The 19,917-nt window shown below is 40.3% G+C and overlaps 1 protein-coding gene across 9 annotated transcripts in view; it reads left to right on the forward strand.

The window, feature by feature from the left end:
- The window catches only part of CSNK1A1 (casein kinase 1, alpha 1), a 71,590-nt gene extending 52,861 nt beyond the window's left edge, over window positions 1-18,729 (forward strand). For 2 of the 9 annotated variants that reach the window (XM_015412648.1, XM_015412652.1), the window contains exons 11-12: window positions 14,255-14,303; window positions 17,912-18,729. In XM_015412648.1, the coding sequence (XP_015268134.1) occupies window positions 14,255-14,259 (5 nt within the window). In that variant the 3' untranslated portion in view covers window positions 14,260-14,303; window positions 17,912-18,729. Of the gene's footprint in view, window positions 1-5,549; window positions 5,682-8,061; window positions 8,872-14,254; window positions 14,304-17,911 lie in introns of those variants that run through there. The other 7 variants (XM_015412647.1, XM_015412651.1, XM_015412646.1 and 4 more) reach the window with 6 other exon arrangements.
- The last annotated feature ends 1,188 nt before the right edge of the window (window positions 18,730-19,917 follow it).

Here is a 19,917-nt window from a genome sequence, read left to right on the forward strand (position 1 = left end):
GCACTATAGCTTACATACACTCCAAAGATACAGGAAGACAAGGAGGATCCTGGGTTCTTTCCTGTAGGCTCTGACAAAGCCATTCCCAAGTGTGCCGCTTCCTGTGGCATTATATAATATCATTATGGCAGAGTGGGAACACCCAGCCAATCCAAGGTCTGGGAAACCCAGTGTTTAATAAACTCTGCTCTCTTATTCCAGGAGCCACAAAGAAGTTCAAACTTCCTATGGTGGATGATTCAATTAACTTATCAGCGTCTACTTCTCTATTTCCCGTGGACACTGATGGACTCCCAAAAAAGACAAGGGAGTTGCAAAGGCACTGCGTAGAGTTTTTTTGAGGCGCCTGCCATCTCCCTTAGAGTATCAGCTATGGGATCTCTGTTTGCTCAAGTGGCCTACTTGTGGGCCTCAGAGCTCACTTTTGTAGTCAGTGACATACCAAAGAGCCTTAAGGATGAGCTAAAACAGATAGCTCTAGCCACAGCATTTGCAGCAGAAGCCTCTTTGGATGCCATACAACTCACAGCGAGGGCTATGGCATGTCGTGCAACGGCCAGGAGAAATACGTGGCTGGGGCACTGGAATGCAGATTCAGCAACAAGGACCAAGGTGGCAGTGGAGTTAACCTTTTCAGAGTTAACCTTTTCAGAGTAGGCCTGGAACATTTCTTGGTGAAAGACAAAGGCAAGTCATGGGTGCTACCATCAAAGAAGAAGGATATGAATTCTAGAAGGAAACGACAGTCCTTTTGATACCTCAGTCATGATGATAAACAACAAATGGAAGATATAGGCGCAAGAGGATAGCTTTCTCTGGACAGCGGCACCAGGCTGTGTCAGACAAGTGGTTCCTGGAGACGCTGGCCCATGGCTACGCACAAGAGTTCCAAGCAACGTTTCTTGGAGATCTCAAGGGAAAGATCACCAGGAGAAACACAAGATGATATTACAGGCCATCTAACATCTGTTGGACATTGGAGTGATAGAGATGGTGCCTGAGACAGAGAGGTCGCTAGGAATTTATTCCATCCCTTTACGATCCCCAAGAAGAATGGGAACTAGGGCCATTGGACTTGAAGTGACTCAACAAACATGTGCAACCACGAAAGTTCAAAATGGAAATGTCGAGGTCCATCTTTTTCCTCCATACATGCAGGGGACTTCATGGTCTCCATAGACCTGACGGAAGCCTATCTGCACATCCTGACAAGGGATAATCACAGGAAATTTCTAAGGTTCACATATCACAGCAAACATTTCCAATATTGAGCCTCGCCCTCTGGACTCAAGTCCTCGCCTCAGATGTTCTCCAAGGTCCTGGGGACACTAGTGGCCTTCCTAAGTCTGAGAGGAGTAGTCCTGTTTTCCTTACTTGGAAGATGTTTTGATCCAGGAAGAGTCCAGTCACCAGGTGAGCCTACACTTGGACTTTATAATCCAAGTATTTAGTGTTTAGTCGTGCCGGCCGCATGGCCACGGAGACGTCTTCGGACAGCGCTGGCTCTTTGGCTTTGGGGTGGGGATGGGCACCGCAACCCTGGAGTCGGATTCGACTGGCTTTCAAGTGGGAGAACCTTACTACAGGGACATGGTTGTGCTATTAACAGGGAGAAGAGGACCCTGGAGCCAACTCAAGTAATTACACACTTGGGAGTGTGGATAGACACAAGAGAGGACAGGGTTTTTCTGTTCCAGGAGCGGTTAGTAAAATTTCTCACTTATCTTTCATCAGGTCCTGAACATTTAGACACTGGAGGTGATGACCCTAGCATGTCTCCTGGGCATGATGGTGTCGTGCCAGGATCTACTACCGTAACCTAGAGTTCATATGAGACCCCTGCAGCACTTTCTTTATTCACTACCAGAAGGAAATAGACTACAATATAGTCAAGAAGGTAGAATTACCACAGTCTGTGTAGACAGAGTTACAGTAGTGGCTAGTTCCGACTCTGTTCACAGAAGGGATACTTCTAAGTGAACCCCATGGGACACATGGTCAAGACACCTGGTCGAAGCCGGAAACATCCAAGAGCATCAACTTCCTGGAACTTGGGACCATAAAGTTGACCCTGGTTCGCCTGCAGACGCAACTGGTAGGCAGTCATGTTCTGATTCAAATGGATAACATGATGACGAAAGTCTATATTAACAGATAGGGAGACATGCAATCCCAACGGCTACACTGGGAAGCAATGCAAGTGATGCAATGGGCAGAAGAGCACGTTCTGTCCTTAAAGGCCACACATATGGCAGGAAGAGAAATGTGTTAACAGAGGGACGCCTTCCAACAGATCAGCGAAAGATTTGGAAGGCAGAGGTGGATCCTTTCATGTGAAGACAGACCATCAAGTTAAAAAAAAAAAGCAAAAAAAAGTTTACGTCCAAAACTCACATGAAAGGGGCACTAGAAATGGACGCCCTGTTCCTAGCATGGCCAAGAACTCTATGCCTTGTCGCTCCTGACTCTAATTCCCAGAGTGATACAGCAGGTGATAGATTAAAGAAAGAAAGAAAAGGGAGCAGTGGCGCAGGCCTTAACAACTTTGAACAGCCACTATGACTGTTTGAGAACCACCGTGGCCGGGGTGAGCTCCCGGCCCTAGTCCCAGCTCCCGCCCACCCAGCAGCTCGAAAGTGGTTAAATATATAATGCGAGTAGACAAATGGGTACCTACCCTTAGATGGGTAGGGGGCACCTTCCTCGGGCGAGGTGTGTGGTGGAGATACTAGCGGCGGCAGAGAACATCGGCGGCAGCAGAGCATTGGCGGCGGAGGCGATGTGGTGATGCAGCGGCGGCAAGGTCGTTGGAGTGATCCCTGGTGGCCAGTATAACATTGTGTGGCTGGCGGAGGCGGAAACCGGAAGGCGCACAATGATGTGGAACGTGGGCGCGGCGGAGCCTAATGGACACAAGCCGAGGCCGGAACGGACATGGACCGTGCACCTGAACGGTCCGCCGAAAAGGAAGCCACCCTGAACGCCAGGACGAACGTCCCGACCGAAGACCGCCGGGGAAAAAACGGAGCCGAGCTGGAGAACAAACAACAGGCCCACCACCTGGGTGCTGGTAGGCAGCCCCGTCCCTACACCATGTGGCCCTAGTTAGGGAAGCAAGCGTTCTTAGAACCCCCTATGTAAACCACCCAGAGACCCCTTGGGGTCAGGGCGGTATAATAAGTCGAATTAAATAAATAAATAAATAAATAAACAATAAAGAGCAGATGTGATTCTGATGGCACTCTTTTGCCCACAGAGGGCATGGTTCCAGGACCTCATGAAGCCTATCCAGACAGGATCTATGGCGGCTGCCTCTCAGATGGGACCTTCTGTCTCAGGAGATGACCATTCATCTGCAACTGGACATGCTACAACTCACAGCGTGGAGGTTGAGAGGAGACAGTTAGCAGCTCTAGGATATGAGACAGAGGTGGTTTCCACGCTCTTGGCGTCCAGAAAATCTTTTATGACCAAGATATATGACAGATCTTAACAAACATCTTCTAACTGGTGTGGAGAGCAGGGGTGGACCTGATGCGGGCGCAGATGGGAATGGCTTTTTTCCAACAGGGTTCGAGTAAAGTGTTGAGTACTAGTTCTCTAAGGTGACAGGTAATGGCCCTTTCCACGGTTGGAGGGGCTAGGAAAGATAGGTCTTTGCCCATCACCCACACATATGGCGGTTTTTGAGGGGGGCCTCCCTTCTCAATCCACCACAGGTACACAGGTTCTCCGCATGGAATTTAAATGCAGTGCTACGAGCACCTTGCAAAGAGCCGTTTGAACCAATGGCATCATGTCCCATGAGAGATATTACTCTGAAAACAATTTCTTAGTGGGGATCACTTCAGCGCGTAGGCTTTTGGGGCTGAGAGCTTTGTCGGTACACACAGATTTATGTACCTTCTACAATGACAAGGTCGTCTTCAGACCAGCCCCAGCGTTCATCCCCAAAGTTAACTCCTGGTTCCATAGATAGGAAGATATGGTACTTCCCTCCTTTTCTTCAAACCCTGGTCTTGAGATGGTGACGGTCTGGCATCATCTAGATGTGCGTAGGGCTTTGAGTTTTCTATATGGACAGAACCAGGGAGTTGAGAAAGACTGAATCCTTGTTTGGGTATGTTAGTCAGTTGTCCCTGGGAAAGATTGTCTCCCCTTCTGCCCTGAGCAGGTAGATAAGGATCAGTCAGGCATACAAGGTGTAGGGGTTAGTACCTCCAGTAAGGGTCACAGGGCACTCTATGGGGGACAGTCACATCGGTGGCATATAGGGCCTTGCCGTCCCTAGAAGTCACTTGTAAGGTGGTGACATGGAAATGTGTCCATTCCTTTACGAAGTACTATAGAATTGACAAACTAGCCTCGGCAGAAGCAGCATTTGACAGTAGAGTGCTCCTTCAGGCCCTGTAGGCACCGGAAGTTGTGTGACCCACCCGGGGGGAGCACTGCTTTTTTATGTCCCAGGAGTAAGGAGTCAAGGATTGCCCCACTCCTGGACCACTGGAGAATGGAAGATTTGTATTCACTTACCGTGAAGCTTCCTTCTCAGTGGTCCAGAGTGGGGCAGTCCTACCCCTCCTCTCTTGATGGACACGACTTCCGGTCCTTTAGGTTTTGCAGTGGTTCAATTGGTCATGAATATGGTCTAACTGATTACGTGATGTGGTGGACTGTTGCTGTTTGTTTGCTCTAATGGTTAAAATACAGGTTTGTATTTGGTTAAGCCCATGGCTGTGATGGTATTCCCCAGTTGTCTGAGGGGGAAGGAGTTATTTTTTAAGTGAATTTACAGCAGCTCGGAGGTGTCTTTCGGTATGACTGGTGATCAGAGGATAAGCCCCTCCCCTCTGGGATCAAAGTTTGCCGACCCTGCCTACGGAAGGGGGAGGTGCTTTCCCCGGGAGTAAGGAGTCAAGGACTGCCCCACTCTGGACCACCGAGAAGGAAGCTTCACGGTAAGTGAATACAAATCTTCCAATCTCAGGGCCCGTCCCTTGGCATCTACTTCCACCTTCAGATGTCTCCATAGAATGACATTAGAAAGGCTAATGATAGATTATGTAACATAACACAGAGAACCACAGTACTTGTGTACATTGAAATAGCATCAGCTAAAGCAACCAACGCTATCTCGTCCATTGCTCAGCTTGAAACCTGGCTGAAAGTCTCTTAGAGCAGATGCATTACCTAAGAAGACATGGAGTTGCTCCATCATTGCTCTTTTCTATTTCCTTGTCCAGAAAGGGCAGATTAGAGACCAGATGACTATCCACAACATTCTCCTTCAGAGATGGTTTTTGAAGTAATTGATAAATAACTGCCTCTTATCAGCTAGGGGGGAAAATGAGCATTCTTCAGTTTTCAGGAGCAGTGTTGTGTTCCTTAAGCCCCATCCCCCCTCTGGTTCAAGCCTGCCTTGTCCTCACCTCTTCAGGCACTTGTGGCAATCACAAGGACAATTTTTTTTTACAGATGATCTGGGAGTGATGTCTTCACCATACAAACTTGCAAAAAAAAAGGTGATATCACCATTTTTCTTTAAATAGGATCCATATGAAGAAATTTCTGCAATGGAAATGTCCAAGAAGAAACAGAATAAATGCCAGCAATCCTCAAAATTTATGCACGTGGACATCCTGATATGTTGATCCCCACACCAGACAAAGATTATTAGTTGGGAAGTCCAGATTTCTCTTTCATGCATCAAAGGCAAAGGCTATAATTTAAGGTTTCTTGGTGGATCACTACAAGCCTTAAAGAATCCAGTGAACTAGCAAAGGGTTTTGGTTAAGCAAACATCAGAAACTTGAGATTTTTCCATGTGCTAAAGCACCTTTTCATGGCAAAGCTTTTGTAGGTGAAGAATGAACAGTTGTTAAATCTAAACAAAATAAAATCTAAACAAATTCAAATAGGTTTTAAGTTTTATGTTTACAGTGCATATTTTAATCAGAGTGCATAAAAACCAGTGACTTTTAAAATAATCAAAAATAGATTTTCTATTTAAATCAGGTTTTTAAAATAATCAAAAATAGATTTTCTATTTAAATCAGGTTTTTAAATAGATTTTTCCTCAAAAAGCATTCAAGCTAAAGATACATTATTGTCCAAAGGTTATTCATGAAATATGGATTAGTTTTTAATTATGTCGCATGAGGGTGTATATTCATGCAAAGTTTAATCTTTTTGGTAAATAAATGTCATTAATCCGCTCACAATGTTATGCTCTCCCAGAGGTTTCTGTAAGATTATTTTGGGCAGTTTTCTGTCTAGAACACTGGTTCCCAAAGTGGGCAATATTGCCCCCTGGGGGGTGCTGGAACAATCCAGGTGGGCTGAAACAATCCAGGTGCAAATCCACAAGCGGCATCTTTTTGTCCACTTCTTGAAGGTAGATTTCCAGGGGGGCACTAAGTAATTTTTTTTCCTGAAAAGGGGGCGGTAGGCCAAATGAGTTTGGGAACCTCTGGTTTAGAAGATATGCAGGGACAGAAAGGGCAAAAAGCTGAACCTTAACACTAAAATTCAGAACCTAACAAAAGTTAGTAAAATGTGAAAAAGGGCCAATATTAAAAACTAAATGTAAAAAATATATAGAAAAAGCTACATGTATTTATTAAGTACAAATTTAAAACATATATAAGGGCCCATTCACATCAAATATATAAATAACAGCAATACACACGGGCTTTAAAAACCTGACCTGACGCGTTTCAGCCTGCATAGGCCTTCCTCAGAGGTCAAACAATTGAGTGGCAAGATGGCTATAAAATATAATACAATCATGTAGACACAATCAGAATGGATACAAAATATAAATTCAATATGGACCAGAAAACAAGTTTCTATAAAAGATAAAAAATAGGAAATTAAACACACATTTTTTAACAACAGGTTAATAGACTGTAAATCTATACTACCAATTAGTAAATATATACCATAAACTTACTTCCAGAATAAAACCACCAGGCACAGAATAAATATGCAAATGAGACCTTTAAAAGTGCAATCACTTGCCCGGTGGTTATAAAGTATAGACCTAAAGACAAAAAAAAAGAAAAATCAATATATCATACAATTTAAAACCTAAATGTAGAAAATTATAAAAAATATTACTTTTGGTCCAAGAATTGCCTTCTTTGATTCACAGTGTTCTTCAAGTAAAAAGCAGTGTTGGTCAACTAAGAATGCTGGAGCTTTATAACTAGTTAAGGATGATGTAATCCTAATGTGTAAGATGATGCAATGCCTAGACAGTGTTTTGCAGTTCTCAAAACTGTGGATTTTTCTGCAGAGAACATGCCTCTTCCCCGCAAAAGTTATAAAATAAACATACAGAGTTGAGAAAAAGACTTTAATCCCATTGTTCCTCTGCACATCTATGTACACAGACTCAACCCCTTGCGTCTTAAGTGCTAAGTGCTAAGTTTCAAGAAGTTCAATGAATAGAAGATTGTTTGGAGTGGAATAGATCTGCACAAGGAGCCCAGTGGGATGTGGGTGGGGCAAGCAGTAAAAAAGAAAGTGAAACTTTTTGAACAGAATACTCCACAAGTCTTGGGCTCTTTGTGTGTATAGCCTGAGGTTTATCATATTCTCTCCCTGGAGGAGAAAATATACAATGGCCACAGGCCATCAAAAAGACACTGTTTGGGAATATTTTAATAAAGTTCCTCTACCTATTGCAAAATGCAAACACTGCAACAAAGAAATGCAAGGCCTGGTGGCCCGAATAGAATAACATGAGAAGTGCTGTGATGGAGACGACAAAAGGAACATATTTGAAAAGACAGGATCTTCAGGTTGGTAAACTTTTTGATTTCATCATATTTCTTAAAGACTACCTTGAGAAATTGTCATGTTTGAGCAAAAATATATTTGTTATTCTTACTGGATGTTACTGTCATTTTGATACAACTGTTATGAAGAAATAAAGAGTTGAAACAAGCAAATATTCCTTTTTGGAGCAGTACTGAGTGATAGTCAATACAATGAGTAATATTAAGTAAACAGAAATGGTATAAATAGTAAAATAACAGCATTGACCTTTTTGTTTAGGGGACTCCATTATCAACATAAAGGATTCTGGAAACGATCCACCTTCGAGAGCAACATCATTCAGAGATATCTCCCCAGGATAGTGTTTCAGTCACATCGTATACATCACATTCCACAGTATATCACCTAAAAGAAAGAAAAAAAGCTGACCATCTAGGAACTACCGTAAATAAGTTTGTGATAAAACCCCACAGATTAGAAAAAGAGTTAATTGATGAAAAAAAATCCTGAACTGTTTTATGTGACAAACTCTTCTTTCTAACTGATTGAAAACGCACACTTTATTAATATGACTCAGTCACTGAGACAAGGATACAGTCCACCCGGCAGAGCAGATGTTGCAGGGAAACTCTGGTATAAAGTGTATGACAGAGAAATGGAGCAATGTGCAACACATTGTTAACCTAATTCTTGATGAGTGGAGTAATGTCCACGATGATCTTGTTGTATGCGCTTGTATAACAACAGAAGAAGGGAATGTCTTCCTCACAGAAGCAATTGATACATCAAGGAATGCACACACAGCAGAATACTTACAAGTAGTAACAGCAAAAGCTATAATAAAATGTGAACAAAAATTCAAATGTTTAGTATGCAGTTTGGTCACAGACAATGCTGCAAATGTATCCAAGATGAGAAGAAATTTAGAAGAGCATGAAGAGAGTTCAAAGCTAAAAAATATTGTTGCTCTGCTCGTTTGCTGCACCTCCGAGCCAAAGACTTCAGTGCTCCAGAAATAAAGACTAACATTGCTAAATACTTCTGTAACATTTTGCAGCCGCAGCTCTGAAAAGAATGGGTGGAATGAAGCAATGCTCCCGCAAAATGTTAGATGGAATTCTGTAATGGACGGTTTTGAGCAGTATATCAGGAATTGGCCTATTCTGATGACAGTTTGTGAACAAAATCATGAGAAAATAGATTGCACTGTCATGGCCATAATCCTCAACATTGTGCTTAAGAGAAATGTTGAACATATGCTGAGCATTCTGAAACCCATTTCTGAAGCTTTGAACAAAATAAAGAAAAATAGCGGTTTTATTGCAGATGCTGTTGAAATTTGGAAGGAACTGAGTGAGCAAAACTACACACTGACAGAATTAAATTACAAGCATTAAAAATGAATGGGACAAGCACTGTCACCAGCTCATTTTCTCATAAATATTGTCAATATCCTATACCAAGGTCAAACCTTAAGTGCTGAAGAGGAGTTAGCTATGACATGGGTATCCAGCAGACATTCATCTGTCATGCCAACTATAATAAACTTCAGGGCTAAGGGGGAACCATTCAAGAAATAAGTGTTTCCTGATGATGCTTAAAGAAAGTCACACCGTGAACTGGTGGAAGTCACTTAAGCATTTGGATTTAGAGACTGTTGAAGTAATGATTTCACTTTCAACAGCTGTAGCTTTTTCTGCTGGCATAGAAAGAATATTCTATTCCTCTGGACTCATGTATTCTAAATTGAGAAATTGTTTGGGACCTGATAAAGCAGGAAAGCTTGTTTTTCTTTTTCAGTTTATGAACAAACAAGAAAATGAATGAGTGAGTTTTAAGTTTTTCATGTGGACCTGGCAGATAGCCACAGTTTTAAAAAATATGTTTAACCACATTAGTTAACAAACATGGATGTTTAAACAAATGCAAGAATACATATGCTATAATGTTACTGTTTTAGTTAAATAAAGCTATTTAAATTGTTATTAAGGTAGTGATTATTTTTCTCCTTCCAATAAAGTACAGCAGAAAAGTTTTCCAAATATGAATAGTTAACCTTGCAATATGAATAATTCACCTTGCAATAATTTCATATTATCTATTGATGTATTTCTAATGGTACACTGTAGACCCAATATAATGTGGAAGTTGGGGTCCACAGTTTCATGCCACATTTTACCTGAGCCTGTGTTCTATTGAGATCGGTATCAGCTGTGTTTGTGTCAAGGGCCAGGGGTGCACCAGGCTGGAAGCTGCCTGGAGCTCTTTCCTGTCCCCTTTTGGCGTGCTTTGGAGCTGAGCTGGGCTTGGGAGGTGCTGTGCTCTGCCAAGCACAGGGTTCTGAAGCTGCTCAGACTCGGAGCAGCTGCAAGGAAAAAGAGCTTGGTAGGTCTCTGGGGAGCCCTGGCAGCTGCCATAGGGAGGTGTCGCTGCTGCTCGTTGGAAAGCGAAGGGGAAAGCGGGTGAGGGGAGGATTGAGTGATAGTGAGCTCTCTGCTGGGCTTGATTGAAGGGGTCACTGCTGGTCCCGGAGAAGCTGCTTCCAGTTCCTGGACCTCCTCCCTTGGTCGTCTCTCTGTACGAGAATTTCAGGAGAGTTCTGCAGCTGAGCCACTGGGAAGTAGAAGGAAGTAGTTTGCTTACGGCTGCTCAGCTGGATATAACTGGCTCAGCAAGATCGTTTATAATGGGGTCCAATGCATTACAAATGATCCCATATTATATTGAGCCATATCGGGTCTACAGTGTATAACCAAATCAGTAATTTTTGATATAACTGTAAAACTAATCTGAAAGGTTATTATTCTAAAAATGAAACCTTCATTTGGTGTTTAATAAGATTACACCAGCAAGAATGAGGTTTTTCTTTTAGAAAACCATGATTTAAATCTAGTCTTATGAACTAGTGATTTAAATCGTGATTTAAATTGATTTGATTTAAATCAAATTCACCCTGATTTTAATATTGAGGGAAATTTAGAGTTTTAACAGCTAACATTTGTAAACCTGTATATACATACATGTGAAGCTACTTTTCTTAGATACTTAAAATCTCATCTGACTGAACAAGGGGACACTATGCTGTGTGTTTTACTGAATGAACTACATGCGTTGGAGTCAAGACTTGTGATTCAGACACAATAATTAGCCCTTTCTTAAAATTTAAGTACAGGCTTCAATGGAAGTTTGTGTTTAGATAGAAATGGAATTGGAATTGCAACAATTGTCAGTGGACCTTAACTCAGTTAGGCAGCAAAACTTTGTCAGAAGTAGTTGTGTGCTGTGGTTTCTGCCTTGTGTACCTGTCTTACAAAACAAATATGAAAGTTAAGCTAAACCTAGCTTGTAAACACCTGGTCACTTCAGTATATGAGAAAATAGACACGCCCGTTCTGGCTAGCATTTTCTTCCTATTAAGATTAGTACGTGACGACTAACTGCAGTTTTAGCTGGGGAATGGTGCTTTCAAAAATACCAGTGCACAGCTAGGACTGTTATCGTCTAGATACAACTGTGTTTCGTTTGGAGCCCAGGTATAGACTTCTGTTATTCTAGTGTTTGGATACAAGTGGAGGGGAAAAGGCTGGTTTAATACATTGTGTAACAATCTGAATTAAATTTGAAAAGAGGGTCATGGAAACATGGCAAGCCTGGCTTTCCAAACAAAAGGCCTTTTGTCTGTGAGGACACTAGTATCTTAGATACAGGATCTTAGCTACAGTGTTTATGTTAACCCCTTTTAGGTCCTGTGTGATGACACATTCAGTGTGATTTGGAAGGGCTACATCTTAGATATGTGATACTCTTAAAACCTGTTAGGAGTTACTAAAGCCAATATCCTATGTTTAGAATAGATCTTATAAGCCCGGAAAGGGAGGTGTACACCATATTTGAGCAGTCTAAAAGTTTATTAGCTTACTTGAGTCATTTCGAGATCCTCAGCTGAAGTATAGGGGCACGAATTCAGTTCTAGGTAGAAGTGAGGAGATGTGCAGTATGAGAATGTCAAATGTCATAAGAACATAGACGCCAATGTTGGATCAGGCCAAAGGCCCATCCAGTCCAACATTCTGTATCACACAGTGGCCAGAAATACCAGTGCCATCAGGAGGTCCAGCAGTGGGGCCAGGACATTAGAAGCCCTCCCATTGTTGACCCCCCCCCCAAGCACCAAGAAGACAGAGCATCACTTGCCCCAGAGTCCCTATCTATACCTTGTGACTAATAGCCACTGATGGACCTCTACTCCATATGCTTATCTAATTCCCTTTTGAAGCCATCCATGCTTGTAGCCGCCACCACTTCCTGTGGCAGTGAATTCCATGTGTTAATCACTCTTTGGGTAAAGAAGTACTTCCTTTTATCCGTTCTAACCCGACCGCTCAGCAATTTCATGGAGTGCCCACGAGTTCTTGTATTGTGAGAAAGGGAGAAAAGTACCTCTTTCTCTACCTGCACTCTTTCTCTACTATGCATAATCTTATAAACCTCAATCATGTCACCCCTCAGTCATCGTTTCTCCAAGCTAAAGAGCCTTAAGCGCTTTAACCTTTCCTCATAGGGAAAGTGTTCCAACCCTTTTATCATTCGAGTTGCCCTTTTCTGCACTTTTTCCAAAGCTATAATATCCTTTTTAAGGTGTGGTGACCAGAACTGCACACAGTATTCCAAAGGAGGTCGCACCATTGATTTATATAGGGGCATTATAATATTGGCTGATCTGTTTTCAATACCCTTCCTAATAATCCCCAGCATAGCATTGGCCTTCTTTATTGCAGTCACACACTGTCTTGACATTTTCAGTGAGTTATCTACTACAACTCCAAGATCTCTCTTGATCAGTCTCTGCCAGTTCAGACCCCATCAATGTATATTTATATTTAGGATTTTTGGCTCCAATGTGCATCACCTTGCACTTGGCCACATTGAACCCCATTTGCCATATTGATACCCACTTGCCCATCCTTGACAGATCCCTTTGGAGTACCTTACAATCCTCACTGGTTTTCACCACCCTGAACAACTTCGTATCATCCGCAAATTTAGCCACTTCACTGCTTACTCCCAACACAGGAGTAAAGTAAAGGAACTTGAGACTTTGAGGCGTTTTGGGGGGTAATGAAGGGTGAGATACTGCGTATAAGTTAATAGCTTGGTAACTTTATTGCCAAGTGATTTACCTTTGTGAAGCAGCTGTCAGTAGTAACACATTGGATTGAGCTTTCATATATTCTAATTTCAGCTTATCCTTATTCCGGAATGGAAGAGATAGTTATAAGTTCCTTTGTCAGCAGTGCTGATAAATGTAATAAATAAGTCTGAGGATAGGGCAGGATACAAGTATTTTAAATGAATAAATATTGGAAACCATGCCTTTCTCTGTACAATTTGCTGTTTTGTTCACTACATAGTAGCTTCTCCCCTTGTTTTTCATATTGCCAGTTAACTTTGTTATTGAAAGTCTTAGAGCCGAACTAGATTGATGGGGAATCAGTGTCTGTATGCCTGCCTGTTTATTTTAAAGTGTGTCATGTCTGTGGGTTTCTATTTTTTCGACAAATGTTTTGGTTTAGGCAACGGAAACCCCTGGCCCTTTCTCTTCTAAGGTGCTTTTCAGATCTGGTATCATGTCATCTCCACATGATTGGGTGCACAAATCTATAAATCCACATGGATGTACTATTTCATCTAGTTAGCCATTTATATCTTTCTAGAAAACTAAAAAATAAACATAAGATTATCCACTAAAATATTACCAGTTTCTGCTTGACACTTTAAGATCTGTCCGAAAGACATTCTTGGCCATATTTGATTTGTAAAACTTCAGTATGAAAATTCCACAGCATTCAGGACTTGTGAGACTATTAAACATGGTAATAATAAATTAGGCTTGTGATTCCTTCTTATTTTAAAACTTAGTTTATTTGTTTGATCTATTTTAATGTAAACCACTGATAATCTTATTATGGTACATAAATATAATGATGCCTGTGCTTTCAGCTTGAAAATACAAATCCAGTGGAACTATGGATACTACATGGGCAATTTAAGTTTCTTTTTCAAAGCTTGAAATCTATCACCTGAACTCCATAGTGGCTGCTTTTTTTGGGGGGGGGGTTGGTTTTTGTTTTTGGCTGCACACTGGCTTCAGCACTACTGGGTTTGTGCCTTTTCTGAAGTAAAGAAGTAAACTGCACTGCATGTCAATATGCATGAAGCCAGTAGTCTTAGTTCTCTAGCTGTATAACTCCAAGACAGTGTAAGTCTTTGCAGAACTGAGTCCTGCAGCTGGCAATGGTTCTCATTCTGTGTCCCAGATATATATATATGGATGTCCTGCTAACCAAGTTCAACAAGCATAGGCATTCTTTCAAAGTTTTTACAGTGCAGTAAATGCTTTTCTCCAACTATTAGTGGTATAGTTGCTCTTGTCCAGAATAGCTTTTGCCTTAATTATTATTTTTGGTTTCAGATTAGCGCAGAATTCAAGTTTTGTCTTACGTATAATCAACACATTTAAGGTAATTTCATTAATCAAACAATTTCCAAATGTGTTTGTGCACTTAAAGTAGAGTTTTGTTTTTCATACAGCTTAATTAGTCATGAGTAATGCTAACTGTTTAACACTAACAGTGGAGAGTACAACTTTTAAAAAAGAAATCTGCCTTGTGTCTTGAGGAAGGCAGACTGTAACTGATGTCAATAAAATCATAGCTATGTAAATGTTTTGGGTGTTCTTCCAGAAGATTGCCAGACTTTGTTCTAAGAGGATAGTACAGGCATACCCAAAATAACGAAGGTTTAAATGGAAGTCATCCAACCTGCTTTGATGAGAATTGTTCTGCTTGTGTTCCTTAGAATATGTACATACTTTTCTTGTGCCACTGCTGATCTCTAGTTCTGAAGCCTGTTATCTAGCACTATTATCACTACGTAGTAGTCAATTTGTACTACAAGCACTTATAAGTTGTATCTGTTTATACATCACAAAGCAAAACAAGGATTAATTCTTTTCAAATATTCTGTTCTGTGCTCCTGCCTGAACCGATTGTTAGTGGAAATCTAAATTTTCCCAGTTCCAAAACCTTGAAAGTAGTATAGCAGTACTTATGGATACACACTGTTGTTGCAATGTTTGAATGTGTGTGCATTGAGACCTGTGCGGTTTAATAGTTAAGCAAACCAGAACCACGTAACCCATGCAGATTATCAGTAAACAGATTAATTTGATTCCTGAACACTTTCTGATTAGTGGCAATATTTGTGGGTAGCATGCAAGAAAGGGTAGGTGATAAATTTGAATGAATTCGTTTAGTTTCTTCACAGCAGAACAGTTGATGTGGTTCTTCCTAATGCAATAACTTGTAATGGCAAGTATTTTGAATTACACTTCTTGAAGGGGTGAAAGAAACTTGAGGGTTTGTTAGGCTTTCAGGGCACATACACAGAAATGGATCAGATCCAGTGTTTCCTGCCCACATGTGTCAATGAGTACATTGGTTTCTATGAAGTCGTTTCTCCAGGGATTGTAGGGCTAGGTGGGAATTGTCAGGTCCATTCAACCTAGTATGTAAGTGAAAATAATTCTGCTCCCACACAGATGTTTGGGTCTAAACTAAAGCTAAAAACTGCCTCTTGTGTCCTGGCACCTGCCGAGTGTTTTTAGAAAGTGGATAGTGTCACATCGGGCTTTCCCCCAGCAGAGCTTCTGTTTGGCCAGTTCTGGATGGTGCTGGCACATGATCTGGATCATCCAGGTCATGACCTTCCCTGGTTGTGAAAGAAATGGGTTTTGATCTGTCCAGGCAATTGTTATTCTGTCTATAACGCAAAATGCTATCATGTAGAAACTGGGCCAACAAAACACACACTTTGGACTATGTTGTAGTTTGGTTTTTATGTTAGTTTCTGTAGCAAGTTCTGTGGCAAGAGGAAGCTACAGAACTATCAGGATATTCTGTTTCAAAAAGCACTCCAGAACACTGCAAACTACTCTTTCGAGCAGCTGAGAACGAAAATAGAAAAATTGCAGAAGTTACGGAGTGTGAGGCTTGCTGGTGAAGAGTTTAGTGAAATTCCATTACCTCTGAGTGTGTAAGATATTCTCACCCAGCATTCTAAATAGGTACGCTGCACCAAAAAGCTTCAAGGCCAGTGTTAATGTTTTATTAGAGACTTGTATCCAAAGATGCATTCAGTTGTTTTAAATTTATATGAAGTACAGCCTTCTTCCCAGTCTTAACCCCTCATAGCACACAGTGATAGGTTGGCCCCATGTGAGTTTTTCCCGAAACTTCCAATATTTCCTCCCTCAGACATCCTTCCCTCACCATTGCTTTGGAATCCTGTGTCTCAGCCCATTGTTAGGTTTATTATTCACCTTGGCTTCTTGGGCTTCAGCCTTTAGTCCAGCACTTATTTTCATTGTTCAGCATCCTTTATTCTCCCACCTCTCCCTAACAGTTGCATATCACCGGACTTGTTCCTGGGTTGTGAACAGGGTTTTATCAAACAAGCTGATCTCTCTGTCCCTGAAACTGCACCTTGCTAATGTTTTTATTTCTGAGCCTTCCCTCTCAAAAGCTAGAATGTAGAACAACGGGACAAGCAACAGTTTAAGAGAGATTGCAGATTAGTATATTGGTTGCTTACAAGTCAGTAAGTGTGTCTGAAGTTAAATTTTGTAGTACTTGCTAAAAATGGTTATAGCAATACTGAGGAAATTCCTTATGGAAGTTTTGCAAGGCATTTACATGGATTGATTATTGGCATTGAGTTCAAATTTGATAAAGTAAATCTTTATGTTGGGTTTATGATAGGATTTTATACAACTTAATAATATTGGATGTAACCGCACATTTGAACAAAACTGTTCTCATTCATCAGATTCAAAATTGTAGAGCTTAGCAGTTTTCTTTCAAGGAGTTGGTTAGACAAGGGGTAATGTTTCTATATGTTCATCAACAGTCTGTAACCAGTTCTCTGATAGTGTTGACACATACAGTGGAAGTCCCCAAGCCAGCACATTAATGTTGTACAAGTACATTGATTTGTTATTGAAGTAGACTTCAGTATTCATTTACAGATGAAAAGATAGTCAAGTTCATTTATGTAGCAGGCTTTCTCTCCAGCTAAAGCGTTTTACTTATACAGTTCAATTGCTTTGAGTAGACTAAATTATACATATCTTTCCCAAGTGGACACTGCTGGAAATTGCTGGATAACAGTACACATGATTCAGCAGTGGCCTGATAAAAAAGTTTGTTCTGCTGTAGGCCACCATAGTTTGGTATCATTGTAATCGTTATAATTATGACAAATATTGACTGGTTAGGCACATCTCTTAATCCTGTAATGCAATATCATGCCTTGGGTCCCTTTCTAGACCTGCATTTTCAATTTTATGACCAGAGGTAATGCATGAAAAAATGTACATACTATTTATTTCAAGTGCAGAGGAATAAGTCTGCCACATTTAGCATTTTCCTTATGTAGCCAGCAAACTCTTAAGTCACATAACTGACTGCCACTGTCTGAATTATATGTTGTCTTGCCATGCATGAATTAGGCCTGTAAACTTTAATTAGAAGATTAATCAGCTAAAGATTTTGATTAGGTCCAATTTTCATAGTTGGGGACAGAACATACACTTTGAGACTATTTTATGGTATACAATAGTAATATGGTATAAGAAGGAAAGGCGACAGCTTCTAATATGTGATAATTTTGTTTGAGCGAAGTTTTAAAGTCTAAAATTTAACTGTAGTTGGCTATAAGGTAAATCAATTTTTAATTAGTTGGCAACCCTAGCATGAATATTACATATATCACTTTCTTTAATCAGGATTAATAATGTATTACTAAGGCTGGTTGTAAGTTTATTTTCCATTGAGGAAAGTTGGGTTCTTGCATGCTTTTCTCTTTGTGCATAGAAATGGGCTTTTAAACTTTGGGTAGGGTTACTGTGAAATTATAAACTTTAGCACCACCATGCTTGGAAATAAGCTTAATGGTTATTGAATGAAACAGCATTTTCTTTATTGAAGGCTATAACTGTTTATGTAAAAACTCCGATTTAATTGGCTGTTTTTCCATTTACAAATATCAAATTGCTTTCTTTGCTTTTCAGGTTTTTGAGCACGAAGAAGAGAACAGATGAAAGCAGAGCAGAATGGAGCAGGATGTATCACTCCCCAAATCCTAGGAATTTTAGTTCATAAACACACCAGAGGTTGTGCGAAACCATCTACTTGATGTAAAGAACTTAATTTCAGTATAAACTGGCTCTGGGCAGCACTGTTGATGCTGCATCTTGAGTTGTAGCAGCTGTAATTGTGAATATTACTGAGATAGTGAAATATGGTGTCCAGTTTTCTATTACATTTTTTCAAGTGGAAAAGTTAAACTGAATGGTTGACACACCAGTGGTCGAAAAGAATTGTGCATATGCCAATTTTTGTAACCTTTTTACTTTGAACTACACTCCTTACAAGATCTTATTGTTTTGGAAGAATGGCATGAACAGTCTTCAGCAACAGTTGTGATAATTGTAAATGCTCACAATTGTGCACTTTCTGGGTATTCCTCCCTGGTCTGAAAGTTGTACACTTAAAACATTCTTAAAATTGCTCATGTCTGTGTGATATAAAGAGCCAACTGACATGGTAGTAACCAAAGATTCCAGTTGTTAAGCGTATGAAAGACTCTGCCTGCTTACCTGTGCTAGAAATAACAGCATCTAAAGTGAAGACTTAAGAGAAACTTAGCGACTACTAGATTATCTTTAGGACTCTGCATTAACTCTATAATGTTCTTGGTATAAAAGAAGAAACAGCATATTTGTCACAAATTTAGTTAACATCTTACAACTGAAACTGTATGTAAGTTGCTTAGATAAATGTAATCACTGTAAACATCTATATGATCTGGGATTTTGTTTTTATTTTGAAACAGGAGCTTTTTTGTTTACAAGTTCATTAAAAACTAAACTGTTTGTGTAAGGAAATGAGATTTTTTTAATTTGCCTTGATGATTTGGAATCTAAATTAGACACCAACCTTTTAAAAAAAAATAGGTAACTACAAGGCCATTTGTTAAAGCAAAAGTCCTATTTCTTAATCATTTTAGATCTAGTGTTGTAATTCTTCCTCACTTTTGTTTTTAAATAAATTTTGTATTTTTTTTTCTTGATGGGGAAGGGCACTCTTGCATTATTATAATCTGTTGCATTGACACCCAGCCCTCTGTAATGAGAGACTGAATAAAAATAAAGGCATCTTTTCAGACCCATCACAGCCGCTCACAAGCCTTGCCCTTGTCTTGCATTGGCGGGACTGATTCGCAGAATTAGCTTTGCAGATTTAAAATAGAAGTGTGTGGAGGGTTTTAAAAGGAGGCATTTTCTTTCAAGTTCTTGTTAAGTGGGTATGGCCGGATTTATTCTTGTTCTTGGGCAGTGTGCAACGTTCACATTGATTACTGCCTTAGGCTATCCTTCTCACTCTAGTCCAGCTGAAAGATATTCTTACTGCTGGTGATTTGTCTAACAGTGTAATTTATTCCTTTATAGCATGTCAGAATAAATTTAAAAAGTTGTCTGAAAATGCTGCCAGATGCCTATTGTGTACATGGTGTTTCTGACTTTAAGATACCTTCTATGCATACAACACAGGTTTTAGTTGCAATGCATACTTTACTGTGGGGCATTGAAACTCTTGATTAGCTGTCTTCCACTAAGTGGATAATCAAATCTATTACAGAATGTGGATATCTGCAGTGGGAGCTTGAGATGAGAATGTACCAATAAAAAAAAATTATAGGTAATGGTGTGTTTGAATTAGCTCGGTTGGGTTCCTTTCATTCTTCAAAATGAAGCAAGTCTAATATTTCCTGACTTTCTGCCTTTTATCTACTTTGTTGTTGTTTTTCTTTCTTTGGTAACTGAACAAAGGTGCCATGGTCTTTGAAGGATGAATGCTGCTGATATGGATTATACTTTGTAGATCATCAGTGGCTTGTTGTATTGGTTCTAATTGCTAATATTCTGTCATGCTATGAGCCACAGGCAGAATAGCTGACAGGATTTTAGATTGGGAAAATGTTGTCATTGTGCATACGTCTTTCAAACTCTGTAAA

This window comes from Gekko japonicus, unplaced genomic scaffold (genome assembly GCF_001447785.1).
Source record: "Gekko japonicus isolate JY-2015 unplaced genomic scaffold, Gekko_japonicus_V1.1 scaffold222, whole genome shotgun sequence".
Taxonomy (NCBI): domain Eukaryota; kingdom Metazoa; phylum Chordata; class Lepidosauria; order Squamata; family Gekkonidae; genus Gekko; species Gekko japonicus.